The following is an 18,502-nucleotide window of genomic DNA, read 5'->3' as shown; positions in this document are numbered from 1 at the left end:
ACACTCTTAGCTTTAAGTAAAATTAATCTACACATTTTTTGTATTAAATACATTTTTCACTCCAGAAGTGGAGTTTCTTCTGTTTTTGCTTCCTAAATTTAAAGCTGTTGGGCCAAAGACTGCCCAAATATCAAGACCTCACCCACCTGCCCAGCCCCTGCCCACATGCCCAAACCCCACCTAGCTGTCCATACCCCTCTCACATGCCCAATCTCTGCCCACGTCACATCCCCAAAACTCACCCAAACGCCCAAAGCCTGCCCACCTGCTCAAACTCTGGCTACCTGTCCAAACCCCACCTACATTCCCAAACTCTGCCCATGACACATGCTCAGCAAACCCGAATCCCACCCACAAACCCAAACCCTGCCCATATTACATCCCCAAATCCCACCCACATGACCAAATCCCTCAAGCCCAAATATAGCCCACATTACATCCCCACACCTCACCATATGCCCAAATCCCACCCACAAGCCCAAACACAGCACCAATGCATCCCCAAACCCCACCCACATGCCCAAATCCCACCCACAAGGCCAAACATAGCCCACATTACATCCCCAAACCCCACCCACATATCCAAATCCCACCCACAAGCCCAAACCTAGCCCACATTACATCCCCAAATCCCACCCACAAGCCGAAACATAGCCCACATTACATCCCCAAATCCCACCCACAAGCCCAAACATAGCCTACATTACATCCCCCCAAATCCCACCCATATGCCCAAATCCCACCTATATGCCCGTAAAGATTCTAAGCCTGCCCAGTCCACACAGCCCATTTATGAAAACTAAACTGGAAAAACAGCCTTTATTGATTTGTAATGTCGCACAAAATGTATTGCAAAATGCATTTACATGTAATCTTACTATTCAGCTCACAGCTATTTAGCCCCGCCCAAGTAATGAGTGTCTCAGCCCGACTGCTTTTTGACTGAAAAGCAAAATACAAGAAAAATAAAAGCTTTGGGCTCTTTGATGGTCATGAGGAGCAGACGGGTTGTTTCAGGTTAGTTGCAGTAAATCTCGTAGTAAAGGTTCAGGCAGAATCTCACAGTCAGTTCAGCGTAAAGTGTAAAAGCACAAACACACACTGCAAGTGCAGACTCGCTGTGCGAGCACTCATCACTCCTCCTCCACCCTCGGCCTCCCCCCCGGAGCAAACGCTCAGACAGGTTCAGCTCCGCCACACAGCTCCATAGTCCTCCTCCCCGCTGTCAGACTTCAGGAAGAGGGGCTTGTTTTCCAAGAGGTGGAGGTGCAGATGATTTGGAGAGGACTGCCACCTTGCACAATGGGAGAAAAAGCACAGTTTGTAAGTCACAATATTCAGATTATAGATATTTTACAGCTTTAGAAGAAATGATTTAGGATTTATTCTGTATGTTCTCCTGTTTAGTACCAGGAATGATCAGGTTTCACTACTGATTATGAAGCTACTGCAGCAACACAGACAGATAACACTCACTGAGACTGATCTGATATGATCTCCTGGGTAATGTCCTAATCCATATAATGTATTAATTATAATATATATAATATTTATTATAGATATAGCACATAACAAGAAATCTGTAGTTCAAGAGGTTTTCTTTTTAAAGTACTATACATTAACATATACAGAAACTAGTATTTCGCTGTTGTTGGTACAAAATCTTGTATTTCTAAAATGGTAACTTTACAGGAGAAGGAAAAACATACTCTACTTTTAATGCAAGTCAATGGAACCAGACCTTATTCCAAGTCATTTTAGGCTGTTTCTTTTCATTCATTCATCATGAAATTTCACATACAATGTAAAAGGAAACAGATATTTTCAAATTATGCCAAAAACTGAAAAACGACAAAAATGGAGATACGAGGTTTTCTTCCGAGAACAGTGACGTTTACTATATAAATAATGTACTAATCCACTATTTAAAGGAGGTACTACACTGTGCGTTACTATTTAAAGATGCTACTGTATGTTGTTATTTATATTAGAAACCATATATTACTGTTTATAGAAACCACAGTGTTACAAATTTAATTAGCTACTATATATTAATATTTAAATTAGCTACTTTACATTTATCTACTGTATTTTACAATTTAAAGAAACTACAGTGTTTTGCTTTTTAAATTAGGTACTATATGTAACTATTTACGTTGCCTACTATCAGTCACTATTCACAGAATGTGCATATTTAAATTAGCTCCTAAATGTTACTATTGAACGAAACTACTATATGTTACTATTCAAATGATCTACTCTTTGTTACTTACTGTTTAAATTATTATAGTGTAAGTTGCTATTTAAATTATGTACTATTTGTTACTATGTGTAGGTGCTATTACTATTGAAAGAAACTACTATATGTCAGTGTTTATATTAGCTATTGTAAGTTACTATTTAAATAAGATACTGTAAGTTACTATTTAAATTAGCCACTATATTTTACTATTTAAATTAGCTACTATATGTTACTATTTAAATTAGATACTGTATGTTACTATTTAAATTAGATACTGTATGTTACTATTTAAATTAGATACTGTATGTTACTATTTAAATTAGCCACTATATTTTACTGTTTAAATTAGCTACTATATGTTACTATTTAAATTAGCCACTATATGTTATTATTTAAATTAGCTACTATATGTTACTATTTAAATTAGCTACTATATGTTACTATTTGAATTAGCTACTATATGTTACTATTTAAATTAGCTACTATATCTTATCATTTAAATTAGATACTGTAAGTTACTATTTAAATTAGCCACTATATTTTATTATTTAAATTAGCTACTATATGTTACTATTTAAATTAGATACTGTAAGTTACTATTTAAATTAGCTACTATATTTTATTATTTAAATTAGCTACTATATGTTACTATTTAAATTAGATACTGTAAGTTACTATTTAAATTACATGCTTTTCTCTTTTAATTAGCTTCTTACTGTTGCTATTACTTTTAAATTGGCTGCTATACGCTGTTTTGTAAAGAATGTACTGGCTAACAGAGATCAGCCAAACCCCTCACAGGTTTTGTGCTGTTGTGCTATTAGTCCAGCCGAACTGTAAACCGTGGTCTCCAGAAAAGGCCCTGCCTGTTCAGGTCTGTCTGACTGGAGTTCTCAGATTGTGAACTGACAATAAAGACGGCAGATTCTTCTGTTCATATTTGTAGTGATGGAGGAGGAAGTGGGGGTGAAACATGTTGAACCAAAATACTGGCCAAAACAAAACCAGAGGGAGGTAACTTTAGTGCCGGAACTGTGCAGACCGGACAGTAGGTTTTGCTTCAGTGGCATCACCTTCCAGAAATGCTGTTACGGCCGGAATTTGGACAGAAACAACTCCAACACATCGTTTACAGGTTCTGCAGGGTTGTTTCCAGAGGAGAACCTCAACATTATCCTCAACAAGAAGTTCACTGTATTTGAGGAACCATCAAAATAACACTTGCTGAGTCGACCATCTGGACCGAAAAAAAGAAATGAAAGTTGAAAAGGTTGGCAGCCGGAGCCGTTTCTGAGTCCAGTTCCAGTCATATGCAAAAGTTTTGTCGATTTTCTAAGTGGATATAAATCAATACATCCACTACAGAGAACACACCGCTACACATCTTAATGCACAGTTCCTGTCCATTACCTGAATTTATTATATTGGAGAGAAATGAAACATAAAATATGTCCTGTGCAAAAGTTATGGCACACTTTATTCACATACACACACACACACACACACACACACACACACACACATCTATCTACTATATCATCATATATCCACATATATATATATATATATATGTCTTTCCATGCACTCAATAGTCTTGTGTGGTTGGTGTAGTGTAGTGGGTGACACCTCTTCCCTCTACGACTGGGGTTCAATCCCTGCCTGGGTAACCACTCTGCACTATACCAATAAGAGTCCTTGGGCAAGACTCCTAACACTACCTTCACCCACCTGTGTAAAATGATCAAACTGTGAGTCACTCTGGATAAGAATGTCTGCCAAATGCTGCAAATGTAAATAATCTGATAACGGTCAGTAACCGGTTCAGTGTGTTTACACTTAATAATCTGATAACTGCAGAAAATCAGATTGCATCAGTAACTGGTTCAGTGTTTACGCTTAATAATCTGATAGCTTCAGAATATCAGATTGTGTTAGTAACTGGTTCAGTGTGTTTTCATGCTCTTGGGTAATCAGATAATGTAGAAACTGAGAGAAAAGAAAATGAGTGGGACAGTAATCAGATTTCTGCTTTACAACCATCCAGTAAACTCACAGAATAAGACGTGACGTAAATGTAAAACTCAAACTTCAGGAGCGGATTTTTAAAACAAGTCACTTTAGCTAAAAATATAAACATGCATTATCTAGAAGATGAAGAATGTTTAAATCCTTCATTTGGTCTAGCATGTAGCCGGTTTCATCGTCGCTCCAAAAGTGCTGTACTGGGTCTCGCAGGTTCTGTGTTAGATGCTGCTCGCTGTTTCCGGGACAGCGCTCTGTTTTCACACGTGCTCAGACTGAGAGAAACGAAAGAAATCAGAGTGAGAGTTCACATGCACTGAGAAACCTCATTACTGAGCTCAAATCCAGCCTCTTTATCAGATTTCCCAATCAGATTTATAGACCTAAATCTGTTCTAAGAAGTCAGAGTGTGCTGTTTACACAACTGCAATAATCAGATAACTGCAGAAATCTGATAATGATCGGATTATTAAGTGCATGTAAACGCACTCACTGACTGTAACTTAATCATATCTCGTGCTCCCTGATCTGAACGTTTATTAAACTTTTATATTACTTTTCTATTAATCACTTCTTTAACTTGTGTTAATTAATTGTGCAAAAAATTTATGTGATCGGACCCCCAAGCAGGACGTCACTTAGAGCCCCCGCAGGTTCAGTAGCGTCCCTGTCAGCAGCAGTCCACCAAATTCAGGGGAATGTAAATGAAGCAAGAGATTTCTCCCAGATGGTACGAAGCTCTAATGGATGCTTTCTGGACGCTCGTCCACTCCTGAGGTAGAGATTTATGATGGAGGTGGAAATTTGCTGCTCACGCCCAGAACGAGGCACTTCCTGTTTCTTTGTGTTAATCAGGATCTCTGGCGTGGAGAGCAAGAGGGCTATTTTAAGGTCTTACAGCACCAGCCCACACTGACGTCCACGTCTGTGGACTTTTTCCATTCATAGCAATAAAGGACGAGCGTGATTTACCGTTCTAACATATAGTAAGAGAACCTGTGAAGACAAAAACACCACACGTTCTCATTTTTCCGCACATTTCATCTTCATCCAACACCCATCAGCTTTGTACCCTCTAAGGTGCCACAGTTGATGCCATGGAAGAACCACTGCTGGTTCCCTGAAGAACCACTTTTGGAAAAAAGATTTGTTAAGAACCTTTCAAGGAATCTTTACATAACGTAAAGGTCCTATACCAATTTCATGGCTCTTCCTAGAACCTTTACATTATGTGGAACTCCAGAAAGAACCATCCAGGAGCCAAAAGCAGTCCCTTTATTAACTGCTTTGGGTTTTTTCTAAAATCTTTACCAGAACCAAAAGTGGTTCTTTTATGGAACTGCGCAAAGAACCACTTTGAGTTTGTCTTAGAACCTTAACATTGTGTGGAGGTTCTTTACATTTTAAAAAGGGTCTTCACACTCACATCTCGTTTAAAGGTTCTTCATACTCGCAAGTCTAATTTACAAAAATGGTTCTCCAAAGAACCATCCATTGTTAGGGAGCCAAAAGCAGACCTTTTATGATCTGCTCTGGGTTCTTTCTAGAACTTTTATGAGAACCAAATGTGCTTATTTTATGGCATTGTGCAAAGAACCACCTTGGGTTACTCCTAGATCCTTTATAGCATGTGGGGGTTCTTTACATTTCAAAAAGGTGCTTCACGCTCACATCTCATTTATAAAAATGGTTCTCCAAAGAACCAACCATTAAAGGTTTTTGTTAGGGAAGTAGTTCTTGTATGTAAACAACCTTTACATTATGGGGAGGTTCTTTAAACTTTAAAAGAAGTTCTTCACGCTCACATCTCATTTACAGAAATTGGTTCTCTGAAGAACCATCCGTTGCTAGCAAGCCGAAAGCAGTCCTTTTATGGACTGCTTTGGGTTTTTCTAGAACCTTTACATTATGGTTATGTTCTTCACCCTCACACATCTCATTTACAGACAATGACTCCAAAGAATCATCCATTTAAAGGTTTTTAAAGAACCAAACGTGGTTCTTTTATCTCACTGGGCAAAAATCCCTTTTTGGCACCTTTATTTTAGGACGTCGTGCGGTCCGACCTTGTAGAACGGCCTCTTTTGGCTGAATGACAGGAAGAACGCGAAGTTGAAGGTACACAATTGCTCTTGACTTTCTTCGTGCTGCATTATCAGGAAGGCTATTGTTAGAAACGTTCGGAGGTGTTGTGGTGTCTAACCCTGAGGAATGACCTCAGATAGCCCTCGCTGTGGACGCTGAAGATGCTAATCACAGTGAACATCATACACATAAACAATCTGGAGGTAGAAAGACGTTCAACCACTGTTTTTTTTTCCTTTAAAGGTTTAAAATGAACAGTTTTCAGTTCATCTCAAATGCAGTTATTTAGCCACACCATGTTTGCTGTCTGAAGTTAGCCTCTTAAGTTTTAGCACTGGTGCTAACACATTTTTTCATTTGATCTCAGGCACAGATAGCCCAGCTTTCTCAAGTGGCTCTTGTTGCAACATGTGATGCGATAATGTGCCGTTGTGATGTAAATGAACACAGCTGTAGTTTGTTATGAGTGGAATCAAAACAGTAGCTTGTGTTCATAGTGGTCTGTTGGCTTTGCTAGCATTGAAAACATGAGGGATCCTCAAAGGATGGCAACAAGTTCTGGAGTTGAGTTTTCTAGCATTAGCTATTTTTATTTAGTACATTTAGCTCACATTCGATATTGACTTATAGCAGACTTAAGTAGTGTTAGCTGGGTTAAGTAGCATTAGTTACCAGAGTTAACTAGCATTTACCATTTTCATTTAACTGATTTATCCAGCTCAGAGTTAGCTTGCATTAGCTTATTCTTGTAAATGTTGGATAAAAATATTACAACCCCATTTCCAAAAAAGTTGGGACGCTGTGCAAAATATAAATAAAAACAAAATGCAATGATGTCCAAACCATTTAAACTCCATATTTATTTGAAAATACCACAAAGACAACATATCAAATGTGGAAACTGAGAAATTTTATTATTGTTTGAAAAATATATGCCCATTTTGAATTTGATGCCAACAACATGTTCCAAAAAAAGTTCGGACAGGGGTCTGTTTACCACTGTGTTTCATCACCTCTTCTTTAACACTCTGTAAGCGTTTGGGAACTGAGGAAACGCTGCTGTAGTTTTGATAGTGAAATGTTTTCACATTCTTGTTTGATACAGGATTTCAGCTGCTCAACAGTTCAGGGTCTCCTTTGTCGTATTTTTTATTTCATAATGCGCCAAATGTTTCAATGGTGACAGGTCTGGACTGCAGGCAGGTCAGTTTAGCACCTGGACTCTTTTAATATGGAGCAATGCTGCTGTAATACATGCAGAAATGTGGTTTTACATTGTCTTGCTGAAATAATCAAGGCCTTCCCTGAAAAAGACGTCGTCTGGATGGCAGCATATGTTGCCAAAACATGTATATATCGTTCAGCATTAATGGTGCCTTCACAGATGTGCACGTCACCCATGCCATGTGCACTAATGCCCCCTATACCATCATGAATACTGGCTTTTGAACTGTGCACTGATAACAAGCTGAGTGGTCTTTAGCCCAGAGGACACAGTGTCCATGATTTCCAAAAAGAATTTCAAATGTTGATTCGTCAGACCACAGGACACTTTTCCACTTTGCCCCAGTCCATTTTAAATCAGCTTGGGCCCAGAGAAGGTGGCAGCGTTTCTGGGTCCTGTTTATATTTGGTTTCTTCTTTGCATTTCAGAGCTTTAACCTGTATTTGTGGATGCAGTGATGAACTGTTTTCACAGACAGTGGTTTTCAGAAGTGTTTCTGAGCCCATGCAGTGATTTCCACTACAGAATCATGTCTGTTTATAATGCAGTGCCGTCTGAGGGCCCAAAGATTACGGCCAGCAAATACTGTTTTTTGGCCTCGTCCCTTACATACAGAGATTTTATTTTATTTTGAGAAACGTTATTCTTGAATTGTTGCACTAATTGATCATGCAGTCTTTCACAGAGTGGTGAACCCTTTCTCATCTTTACTTCTGAAAGACTCAGCCTCTTTGAGATGCTCCTTTATACCCAGTCATGTTACTGACCTGTTGTCAATTTTTTTTTTAGCATTACACAACTTTACCAGTCTTTTGTTGCCCCTCTCAGTTTCAACATTTGATATGTTGTCTTTGTACTATTTTAAATTAAATATAGGGTATAAATGATTTGCACATCATTGCATTTTGTTTTTATTTACATTTTGCACGGCGTCCCAACTTTTTTGGAAATGGGGTTGTACTTCATATTGTGCTACAGCTAAACTACTGTAGCTGGATGGGTAACGTGAATATGTTGCTTCTCATGATCTCAGAAAAACAGTTAGTTTCTATATATGGCCTGTATGGACTGCGGAGTGAATGGTATGTTTTGAAACTTTGATCATGTTTACGTACTAATGTTCACTTATTTTTTTCAATACTACATTTCATCTACAAAAAGCTGGGAAAGTTCAGTTTTCTATAATTTGGGCCCTTTAAGATTGAGCTTTAGGAAAGAAGTGTAGTACCCAATAATTATCAAGACTGAGTGACATGGGAACATATGTTCTGATCATTTTTGGCCATATTATCCAGCTCTAATAGCAACAAAACACAAGAATGTACAATGTTATGCAGTTTAGAATATTTCATAATCTCATTTTTGTCTTTTCTTATTTTGCCCTGATGGTCATCAGTGGTTGTGCAATCACTCTTTCATGCATTTGTAACTGTACAGTCTGAGTGCAGGAGAACAATGTTACTGTTATGAGTGTAATGTTTTATGCTCCATCAGGTAGAAACAAACCAGAAACTGGCGTCGTTGAGTTTTTGTGTTTGTTGTTGTTTAAAGTAATTTATTGCAGTGATGTTGGGAGATGTTTGCTTTCTGCCCAGACTCGCCTGGGTTGTTAGCTTTTTGCTATTTTGAGGTGCGGGGGAGAGAGAGCTGTCACTGCTGGTTCTTCAGTCAGGGACTGGGAAGTAAACCAGAAACTCATTTATTATATACACTGATCAGGCATAACATTATGACCACCTCCTTGTTTCTACACTCATTGTCCATTTTATCAGCCCCACTTACTATATAGGTGCACTTTGTAGTTCTACAGTTACAGACTGTAGTCCATCTGTTTCTCTGATACTTTGTTAGCCCCCTTTTACCCTGTTCTTCAGTGGTCAGGACCCCCATGGACCCTCACAGAGCAGGTACTATTTGGGTGGTGGGTCATTCTCAGCACTGCAGTAACACTGACGTGGTGGTGGTGTGTTAGTGTGTGTTGCGCTGGTGTGAGTGGATCAGACACAGCAGTGCTGCTGGAGTTTTTAAACACTGTGTCCACTCACTGTCCACTCTATTAGACACTCCTACCTTGTCAGTCCACCTTGTAGATGTAAAGTCAGAGGCGATAGCTCATCTGCTGCTGCACAGTTTGTGTTGGTCATCCTCTAGTCCTTCATCAGTGGTCACAGGACACTGCCCACAGGACGCTGTTGGCTGGATATTTTTGGTTGGTGGACTATTCTCAGTCCAGCAGTGACACTGAGGTGTTTAAAAACTCCAGCAGCACTGCTGTGTCTGATCCACTCAGACCAGCGCAACACACACTAACACACCACCACCACGTCAGTGTTACTGCAGTGCTGAGAATGATCCACCACCCCAATAGTACCTATATATATATATAGTATCGCTGCTGTTGGAACAAAACCTTGTATCTCCATTTTTATGTTTTTGACATAATTTGAAAACCCATAGGAAAAAAAAGAGAAATAGTTCTGGTGATGAAGGAGAAAAGCGTGAGTTCTCCTTCTGCACTGACAGATGACGATGAGATCTCACACTTTTCTTATGGACATATTACTCAGCTGAGACTGGGCTGAGACGAGTCAGACACTAAAGAGTTAATCCATATTTTGATCAAAGTGAGGAAATCTGACTTTTAGTTCTCAGGAGCCGAATTTCAGAAACAGGAGAAAATGGCTAAAGTCTCACTCTGATCTCAAACTGGACTTAACTGTGTCTGGGAGAAGAACCTGAGACAGAGAGGAGATCTCATTCAGAGTATTTCTTTCCTCTGAAAATGCCTGTTGCTCTTTATATTGTGTGTAAATTTCATGATGAATGGACCAAAAGAAAAGGCCCCAAAATGACTCAGAAAAAAGTCTGGTTCCATTTGACTTACAATAAAAGTAAAGTATGTTTTTCCTTCTCCTGTAAAGTTACCATTTTGGAGGTACGAGGTTTTGCTCCAACAGCAGCAAAATATTCTTCAGACACTGTGACGTGTTTTGGGAGTGTCCTGAGACTAATGGCTTCTGGCCAAGTGCTGCTGCTGTGACATGCCTCAGTGTTAGTGCAGAACTGTCTACTGGGCCTTAACGACTGCAATTCAGTGCTTTCTGGACAGTTTTTATGTGCACAGTGAACAAAAGCTGTTCATTCAGGACCTGATTCTGTAGCCGGTGGGATTGAGCTGAATAATGCAGTGATGTTAGCCACTTTTTTTGCCAGCACATCAATTTCCTGCTGTTTTCCTAAACTCTTTTACCCTCAGCGGTGAGCATTCAGTTGTAAATAAATCATAAAATGCTGTGCCAGCAACTTTGCTGCATTGCAAATGTGTTTTAAAATGTCAGACTACTTTGGCAAAGCTTTGAGAAACAGCTTACCCTGTTCACTGTTCACATTTCTCACCTCCTTCCATGGACACTTATTAGTGCTAGTCGCCATTAGCGTGTCTGATATAACCTGGTCATCAGTGAGTGATGAGTGTTAGCTGGTTCAGAGCTGCTCCGCTATCATCGCCTTTTTGGTGTTTTGGAGATCTGTGGTTACACACTGTTCAGATTCTTGGGCTGCTAGAAACGCCTACCTTATGCTTCCTTTCATTGGCCACTTAATTAGAAACACCTACTTTGTGCTTCCACTCACTGGCCACTTTGTTAGAAACACTTACTTTGTGCATCCACTCACTGGCCACTTTATTAGAAACACCCACCTTGTGCTTCCTCTCACTGGCCACTTTATTAGAAACACCTACTTTGTGTTTCCACTAACTGGCCACTTTATTAGAAACACCTACCTTGTGCTTCCACTAACTGGCCACTTTATTAGAAACACCTACTTTGTGTTTCCACTCACTGCTGGCCACTTTATAAGAAACACCTACCTTGTTTGTCCACTCACTGGCCACTTTATTAGAAACACCTACCCTGTGCTTCCACTCACTGGCCACTTTATAAGAAACACCTACCTTGTGCTTCCACTCACTGGCCACTTTATAAGAAACACCTACCTTGTGCTTCCACTCACTGGCCACTTTATTAGAAACACCCACCTTGTGCTTCCACTCACTGGCCACTTTATTAGAAACACAGTCCTTGTGTGTCCACTCAGTGGCCACTTTATTAGAAACTCCTACTTTGTGCTTCCACTTATTGGCCACTTTATTAGAAACACCTCATAAGCTCCACTATATAGATGTACAGTTACAGACTGTTGTCCATCTGTTGATGCGCATTTTATCAGCCCCGCTTTAAGCCCATTCATCACTGGTCATTTTCTGACCACAGGATCACTTTTGTTTGAGTGATGTGGCCTGGACTGCTAGGTTATGATGAAGTGATGTAATCAGTAATCCAATCTAACCTCTTTAAATGCCAAAATAGGGGCATCATCACTAGTGTTGTGTAAATATTAGCCGCTAACAGCTTAAACAACTCACTGTCTTCAGTGGGATCATTATTTCAGCAACTTTCTTTTCTTATAGACGGTGAAAATTATGAAATACATAAAAGACACGTGACAGTCCAGTGGCCCATTAAATACCTGAGGTCACTTGATTAGTGCCGTTAGCTTCGGGCCAGCAGACAGCGACTGGCTAGCTTCGCTAAAGCCCCATAATGAGTGTGTGTAAGCCTGTGTGAAACAGGGTTCATCTGACAGGTTCCACTCTAACAGCAGATCAAAGAGAACCAAATCCGGCGCGGAGTTACACTCTGGATCGGGAAGCAGCTCACAGATGTCCTCTTATTGTTCTTCATGGACTTTCTGGAAGGTTCTCCTGGATTATAACATAAAGTGACCCAGCGGTGCTGTCCACAGATTTGTGTTTTAAGTTTAGTTAATTATTTTAAGTTGAGTAACGGGTCAGCCAGGACAGGACAGTGTGGCCAGCCACCAGGAGAACCACAATGCTTCTGTATTTCTGATCCAGTGAAATGGCTGAGTGACATTTAGCTGCAGCTTGGGTGGAGGTTAGCTAACTAGCGAGTGAGATATCGACATTAGCCATTAGCTAAAGCGTTTGTGAAGTAATTCATATTAATATTAGGTAAATGTTTGCTAGTGCAAATGTACTGTTTCAGAAAAGGCTGTAGTTACATAATAATGCATAATACTAGTTAACTTAAATCACTCTTTTAGTGTGTAGCTAACGCAGTTAATGTGGTGGGGGCACAGGGGGTCATCCCAGTGTTCCCAGGGTCCTGCCCCATGTTTCACAGTCATTTTGCCTCAGTCTTCTTCCTCGACATAAAAAATCAGATGTCCATACTAGATGTCCTCCTCGTATCTACACTCACTGTCCACTTTATCAGCTCCACTGACCGTATAGTTTCACTCTGTAGTTCTACAGTTACAGACTGTAGTCTGTTTCTCTGCAGACTTTGTTACCCTGTTCTTCAGTGGTCAGGACCCCCATGGACCCTCACAGAGCAGGTACTATTTGGGTGGTGGGTCATTCTCAGCACTGAAGTAACACTGACGTGATGGTGGTGTGTTAGCGTGTGTTGTGCTGGTACGAGTGGATCAGACACAGCAGTGCTGCTGGAGTTTTGTCCACTCACTGTCCACTCTAATAGACACTCCTACCTTGTTGGTCCACCTTGTAGATGTAAAGTCAGAGACGATAGCTCACTATATACTGTACTATATACCGTATATAAGCATGTGTGCTAGTTGGTGTCCCCAAATATTTGAAGTTTGATTGTGTGATCATTTTCTGTGTGTGTGTGTGTATCAGGGTGATTTTGCGTGGAGGAGCGTCTGCGGTCGCTGTTTTCAGCTGAAGGCTGTTCCTCTGCAGAGCCTGTCGGAGCTGGAGAGAGTCCGTCTGCAGGAAGTGGCCTTCATCCGCCTGCTGCAGGACTACAACCTGAGCTGCCACATCACCATCCCTAAAGGTTATTATTAATTATTAATCATTAAAGGGCCCATATCACACATTTCTCTCGCATGTTATTGTTGTCACTGAGCTCCACTATAACGTTAACTATAACTATAACCAACCTCTCTTTATCCTTCACAATTAAACAGGCTGTTTTGTTACGGTGCATTTAAGACTGATATATGTAAATGAGCTCTGCTCTGATTGGCTGCCTCATTGAAAAAGCAGTTCAGGCTGAAACACTCCTTATACGTTAAACAATAAGTGGGCAGAGTAAAACCTCTGTATGTGGATAAACGTGTTGGGTTTTTGTGACATCACAAAAACAAAGTGTTAAAAATTTATTGTTTTAGTGGTTTGGTGTCCATGTATAGACTGGGGAGTGAGATGGTCACATTAATAACAATATTAATACTAATACTACTATTACTACTACTACTGTTATTTTTATTATTATTACATAATTCTGTCAGTTATATCAGATTTTCTTTGAAATTTACATTTTTATCATCTCTGTTGGATCAAAGACTTTCGTCTCCATTTTTGGGCATCATTTGAAAACACAGCTGGTCTTTACATTGTATGGAAATTTCATGAAGAATGAACCAATAGAAGTGCCCAAAATTATTCCTTACTTTAAATTACATGTTTTTTCCCTTTCTCATGAAAAGTTACCATTTTAAAGATACAGAGTTATTCCAACAGCAACAATATCCTGCATTTCAAACATCCATCACTGACGTACTAAATATTTTTCTGAAATCTTCATTTGGAGTAGGGCTCTCGTAAATACATGACTAAAATCAATTATTCAATTAAAAATATTTCATCAGTTTCAATTTATGTTCTTCTATACTGATTACATTGCAATTTGAACGCTAAACAAAGGAAGTCATTATAAAACTGTATTTAGCAGTCTGCAAATTCTCCACAAGGGGGAGCTATTAGCACCATTGTATGTGTCATTGAAAGAGAGGAAACCCACACCAGCAGGATCTAAGGGCTGCATGTATGTTTGCTACATATTTCATATACATGAAGTAAAATTACATATTTCTGTTATAAATTGCAGCTATATGATTACTCATATGCAGTACTTTGATATTTTGATTAGTATAATTACTAATATAATCGATGATAACTGCCCTAATTTGGAGTGAAACATCAAGCTTATTTATAACTATCATTCCAAACACACTGAAGTCAGCAGGCAGTGAATAACTGAATGAGTCAACACAGTATGAGTCAGAAATGTGAGGCCTGCTGTTGCCTTTCAGCATTGGACAGCAGAACTGGACAGTTCATGTAGCCTCAGAGATGTTGGTTGGCAGTGAATGTAGATACAAAGAGGTTTAGAGAAAGAATAAATGTGGAATACATTGGTCAAATAAAGCTGCAGTTACACCAGACATTTGCAGTTCGTGTCTCTTTGTGATATGGGCATGAGCGAGTCTGGACGGGAAGATTAGCGACGGAAAAAATTCTTCATGTTGGTGCGATAGAAACTGTAACAACACAAATGTGAACAAAATGATATCTGATAAATATATACTCTCGAGAGTATAGTGCTGCATACTGATCTGTTGCAAAAACAAAGTGTAGATGGTTTGTGCGGATGGTCACGGCAGGATGACTTGCGTGCAGCTGCAGTTAGGCTAGGAGCTAGCATTGCAGTTAGCAATCTGGCTAACTCCCCTACCAGAAACAGTAAAAACACAAAAGTAAAGATAATAATACAGAGATCATATCATATCATATAATCTCTCTTTCTGTGTTCATTCATAGTCAGTGGGGAAGAAATGTTTCAAGGTTTGTGATTAAACACTGCTAACATTAGCGTTTCCCTTTATTTGCCTCTATCATATGAGGTCACTGCATTCAAACCATAGCGCTATTGGTCAAAGATGCAAATTGGCATGTCAGACTTCACAAAACTCACTCATAGAAATTCACTGGCAAACAATTCGGTGACTGAGCCTTTAGATATGTAGTTAAATGCTTTAAAACAGTACACAGACAGTGAGCTAACACATGCTAAGCCAAAAGCAATCCCATTCTGTCCGTAACAAACAGCGGTCAGACGGTTAATTCACTTTATGCAAATTTCCCTCCGACTCATCGGTCATGGGATTTGTCACACTGGGCCTATTTTAGCACTTCCTGATGGAGCTTCATCTTTGATAGCTTTGTGCTGCTAGTACTAAAGGCCACGTAGCCCAAGAAGAGTATATATATATATATATATATATATGTATATATATAAAAGAAAAATCTGTATAATGTTCTATGCACAAATCATAAAATATAATCTATAAAATAAAATAAGAATCTAGGAAAAATAAAAAAGATGGTGCTCCAAGGGTTCTTTCGTAAAAGTTCTATGTAGAATCCTGAACGATTAAAGAACGCTTTGTATAATTAATATTTATTATGAATATGAATTATGGGCTTAAATATTTCTGTTATAAAGTGCAGCTATATGATTACTTGTATGCAGTATCTAGGATATTTTGATTAGTATAATTACTAATATAATCGATGATAACTGCCCTAATTTGGAGTGAAACATCAAACTTATTTATAACTATCGTTCCAAACACACTGAAGCCAGCAGGCAGTGAATAACAGAATGAGTCAACACAGTATGAGTCAGAAATGTGAGGCCTGCTGTTGGCTTTCAGCATTGGACAGCAGAACTGAACAGAACTGGACAGTTCATGTAGCCTCAGAGATGTTGGTTGGCAGTGATTGTACATACAAAGAGGTTTAGAGAAAGAATACATTTGGAATGCATTGGTCAAATAACTACAGCCTTCGCCATAGTTTATTACAGTACAACAGTTACCATGGTAAAAATACAAGAAACCAAAACGGCAAAGATAGAAACATTGGGGCGTTTAGCGACATAATGACCACGAACTGGAAATGTTTTCATTTCAGAAAACTGGACACCTTTCGTAAACTATAATAAAACAAATAGCAGTGAGCGGCTCATCTGGTACTCCAATCGAAATTCATCCTCAGATATGAGTTTTGTCAGAACTGCCCCAAATAAGCGCAGATAACGCAACATACAAACAGCGCAAACCACGTTTACTTCAGCCACTTTAGCTGGATGGCTGAGTCAGGGATGTTTCAGTCACGTTTCAAATGGAAATGAAAACGCAGCAGACCCTCGATCACCTCCCCCTGTCTAGTCCACTTCATCTGAAGTAGCTCACTTAGTTTTCAAGGTAGTGGACACCTCCACCAACCAAAACAAAGAAGAAAAAAAATCTATCTCCTTTAACTTTTCAGGAGAAGGAAAAACATACTTTACTTGAAATGTAAGTCAAAGGAACCAGAGTTTTTGGCTGTTTCTTTTGATCCATTCTTCATGAAATTTACACACAGTGTAAAGAGTAACAGGTATTTTCAAATTATGTCAAAAACTGAAAACAACAAAAATGGAGATGCAAGGTTTTCTTCTGACCGCGATATATATACACACACACACACACACACGCACACACACACACACATATATATATATATATGTATATATATATAATGTTGTATTTGAATGTTATTAGCTGGTAGGGTGGGATGAGTGCCAGGAGTGAAGTGTGAGAGATGATATAGAAGATCTCTGGGTCTCTGTGTTTGTGACAGAGTTAGCATTTAGCATGCTAATTGTGCTAAATATCCCATATGGAAGAAATATATATGGACATGTATTTTGTATACATTGCAGTCCATGTTGAAATACATTCCCAAAATAATAATGAGCCCACCAATAATAACTGTATGTAAATGTGTTTATCAAATCCATCTGAAAATGTATGAAAATATCCAGAATCCTGTCTGATGCTCTTCACTGTCTGATACCTTTAGAAATGAATTTGTGTTCCAGTATCTTCATTTTAAATCTGATCTAATGATCCTTTAACAGGACAGAAGCGAGTGTTGTGGGTATTGATACTCTGTAAAAATGCAGTTATGATCTGATATCTTGTTTATGTGAAATACATTGTGTGTGAGAGTCTGACTGCAGACGGACATGGTTAATGTAAAGTACAGTGCAGATCACAGAAGAACGTTTAGTTACATCTGGAACCTTCATTACACTCAACTGAACACAGAGAATAACTAATACTAATAAATGAATTTTAAAATATATATTTAACAAATATATTTTTTGGCCCATGATAATAATTACATGGTACATTATCAGCATTCTGATTAGCTGTTTCATGAAACTTGAAATGGTTGAGATGTTTGCAGCTGTTGTGGGTGAATTTCAAGGAAGGAAACAGGAAACTTTATATTATGCAACTCAAGTGAAATTTATTTTCATGTAAGTTTCGAGCAATTAAAGTTGCATCAAAGTTTCATAGTGAAAAGCCAGCTTAACCCTCTTCAAACCCCGCAGGAAGAGCAGGAACGGGTTTGGCACCGTGTTCTGCAGTGCGAGTACAGAGTGCAGGCTCAGTATGTGTCTGCACAAGCTTTCAGCATAACATCATGTCCTTTCAGCAACGGCTCTTCTGAGCAGTCGTCACATACGCAACAGGCAACAGTCTCACTAAGGAAACATCAGATTCTGCTGGATCTATGATATAAGAGGAACTGTACTGTGGAAAACCTACATCGGTTTCATCCCGCCCATTCAGCCTACAGCTGTTTAGCCCCGCCCATTCAGCCTACAGCAGTTTAGCCCAACGCATTCAGCCTACAGCTGTTTAGCCCAACGCATTCAGCCTACAGCTGTTTAGCCCCGCCCATTCAGCCTACAGCAGTTTAGCCCAACGCATTCAGCCTACAGCTGTTTAGCCCAACGCATTCAGCCTACAGCTGTTTAGCCCCACCCATTCAGCCTACAGCTGTTTAGCCCCACCCATTCAGCCTACAGCTGTTTAGCCCCACCCATTCAGCCTACAGCTGTTTAGCCCCACCATTCAGCCTACAGCTGTTTAGCCCCACCATTCAGCCTACAGCTGTTTAGCTCCACCCATTCAGCCTACAGCTGTTTAGCTCCGCCCATTCAGCCTACAGCTGTTTAGCCCCACCCATTCAGCCT

The 18,502-nt window shown here is 39.4% G+C and overlaps 1 protein-coding gene across 1 annotated transcript in view; it reads left to right on the top strand.

The window, feature by feature from the left end:
* The first annotated feature begins 1,128 nt into the window (after positions 1–1,128).
* The window catches only part of LOC118811314 (rho GTPase-activating protein 6), a 37,508-nt gene continuing 20,134 nt past the window's right edge, over positions 1,129–18,502 (top strand). The window contains exons 1-2 of the mRNA XM_036575477.1: positions 1,129–1,323; positions 13,300–13,459. Of these exons, the coding sequence (XP_036431370.1) occupies positions 1,273–1,323; positions 13,300–13,459 (211 nt within the window). The 5' untranslated portion in view covers positions 1,129–1,272. The remainder of the gene's footprint in view (positions 1,324–13,299; positions 13,460–18,502) is intronic.

The sequence above is a fragment of the Colossoma macropomum genome, unplaced genomic scaffold (genome assembly GCF_904425465.1).
Source record: "Colossoma macropomum unplaced genomic scaffold, Colossoma_macropomum, whole genome shotgun sequence".
NCBI classification, from domain to species: Eukaryota; Metazoa; Chordata; class Actinopteri; order Characiformes; family Serrasalmidae; genus Colossoma; species Colossoma macropomum.
This window is presented reverse-complemented; position numbering and strand designations above follow the sequence as displayed.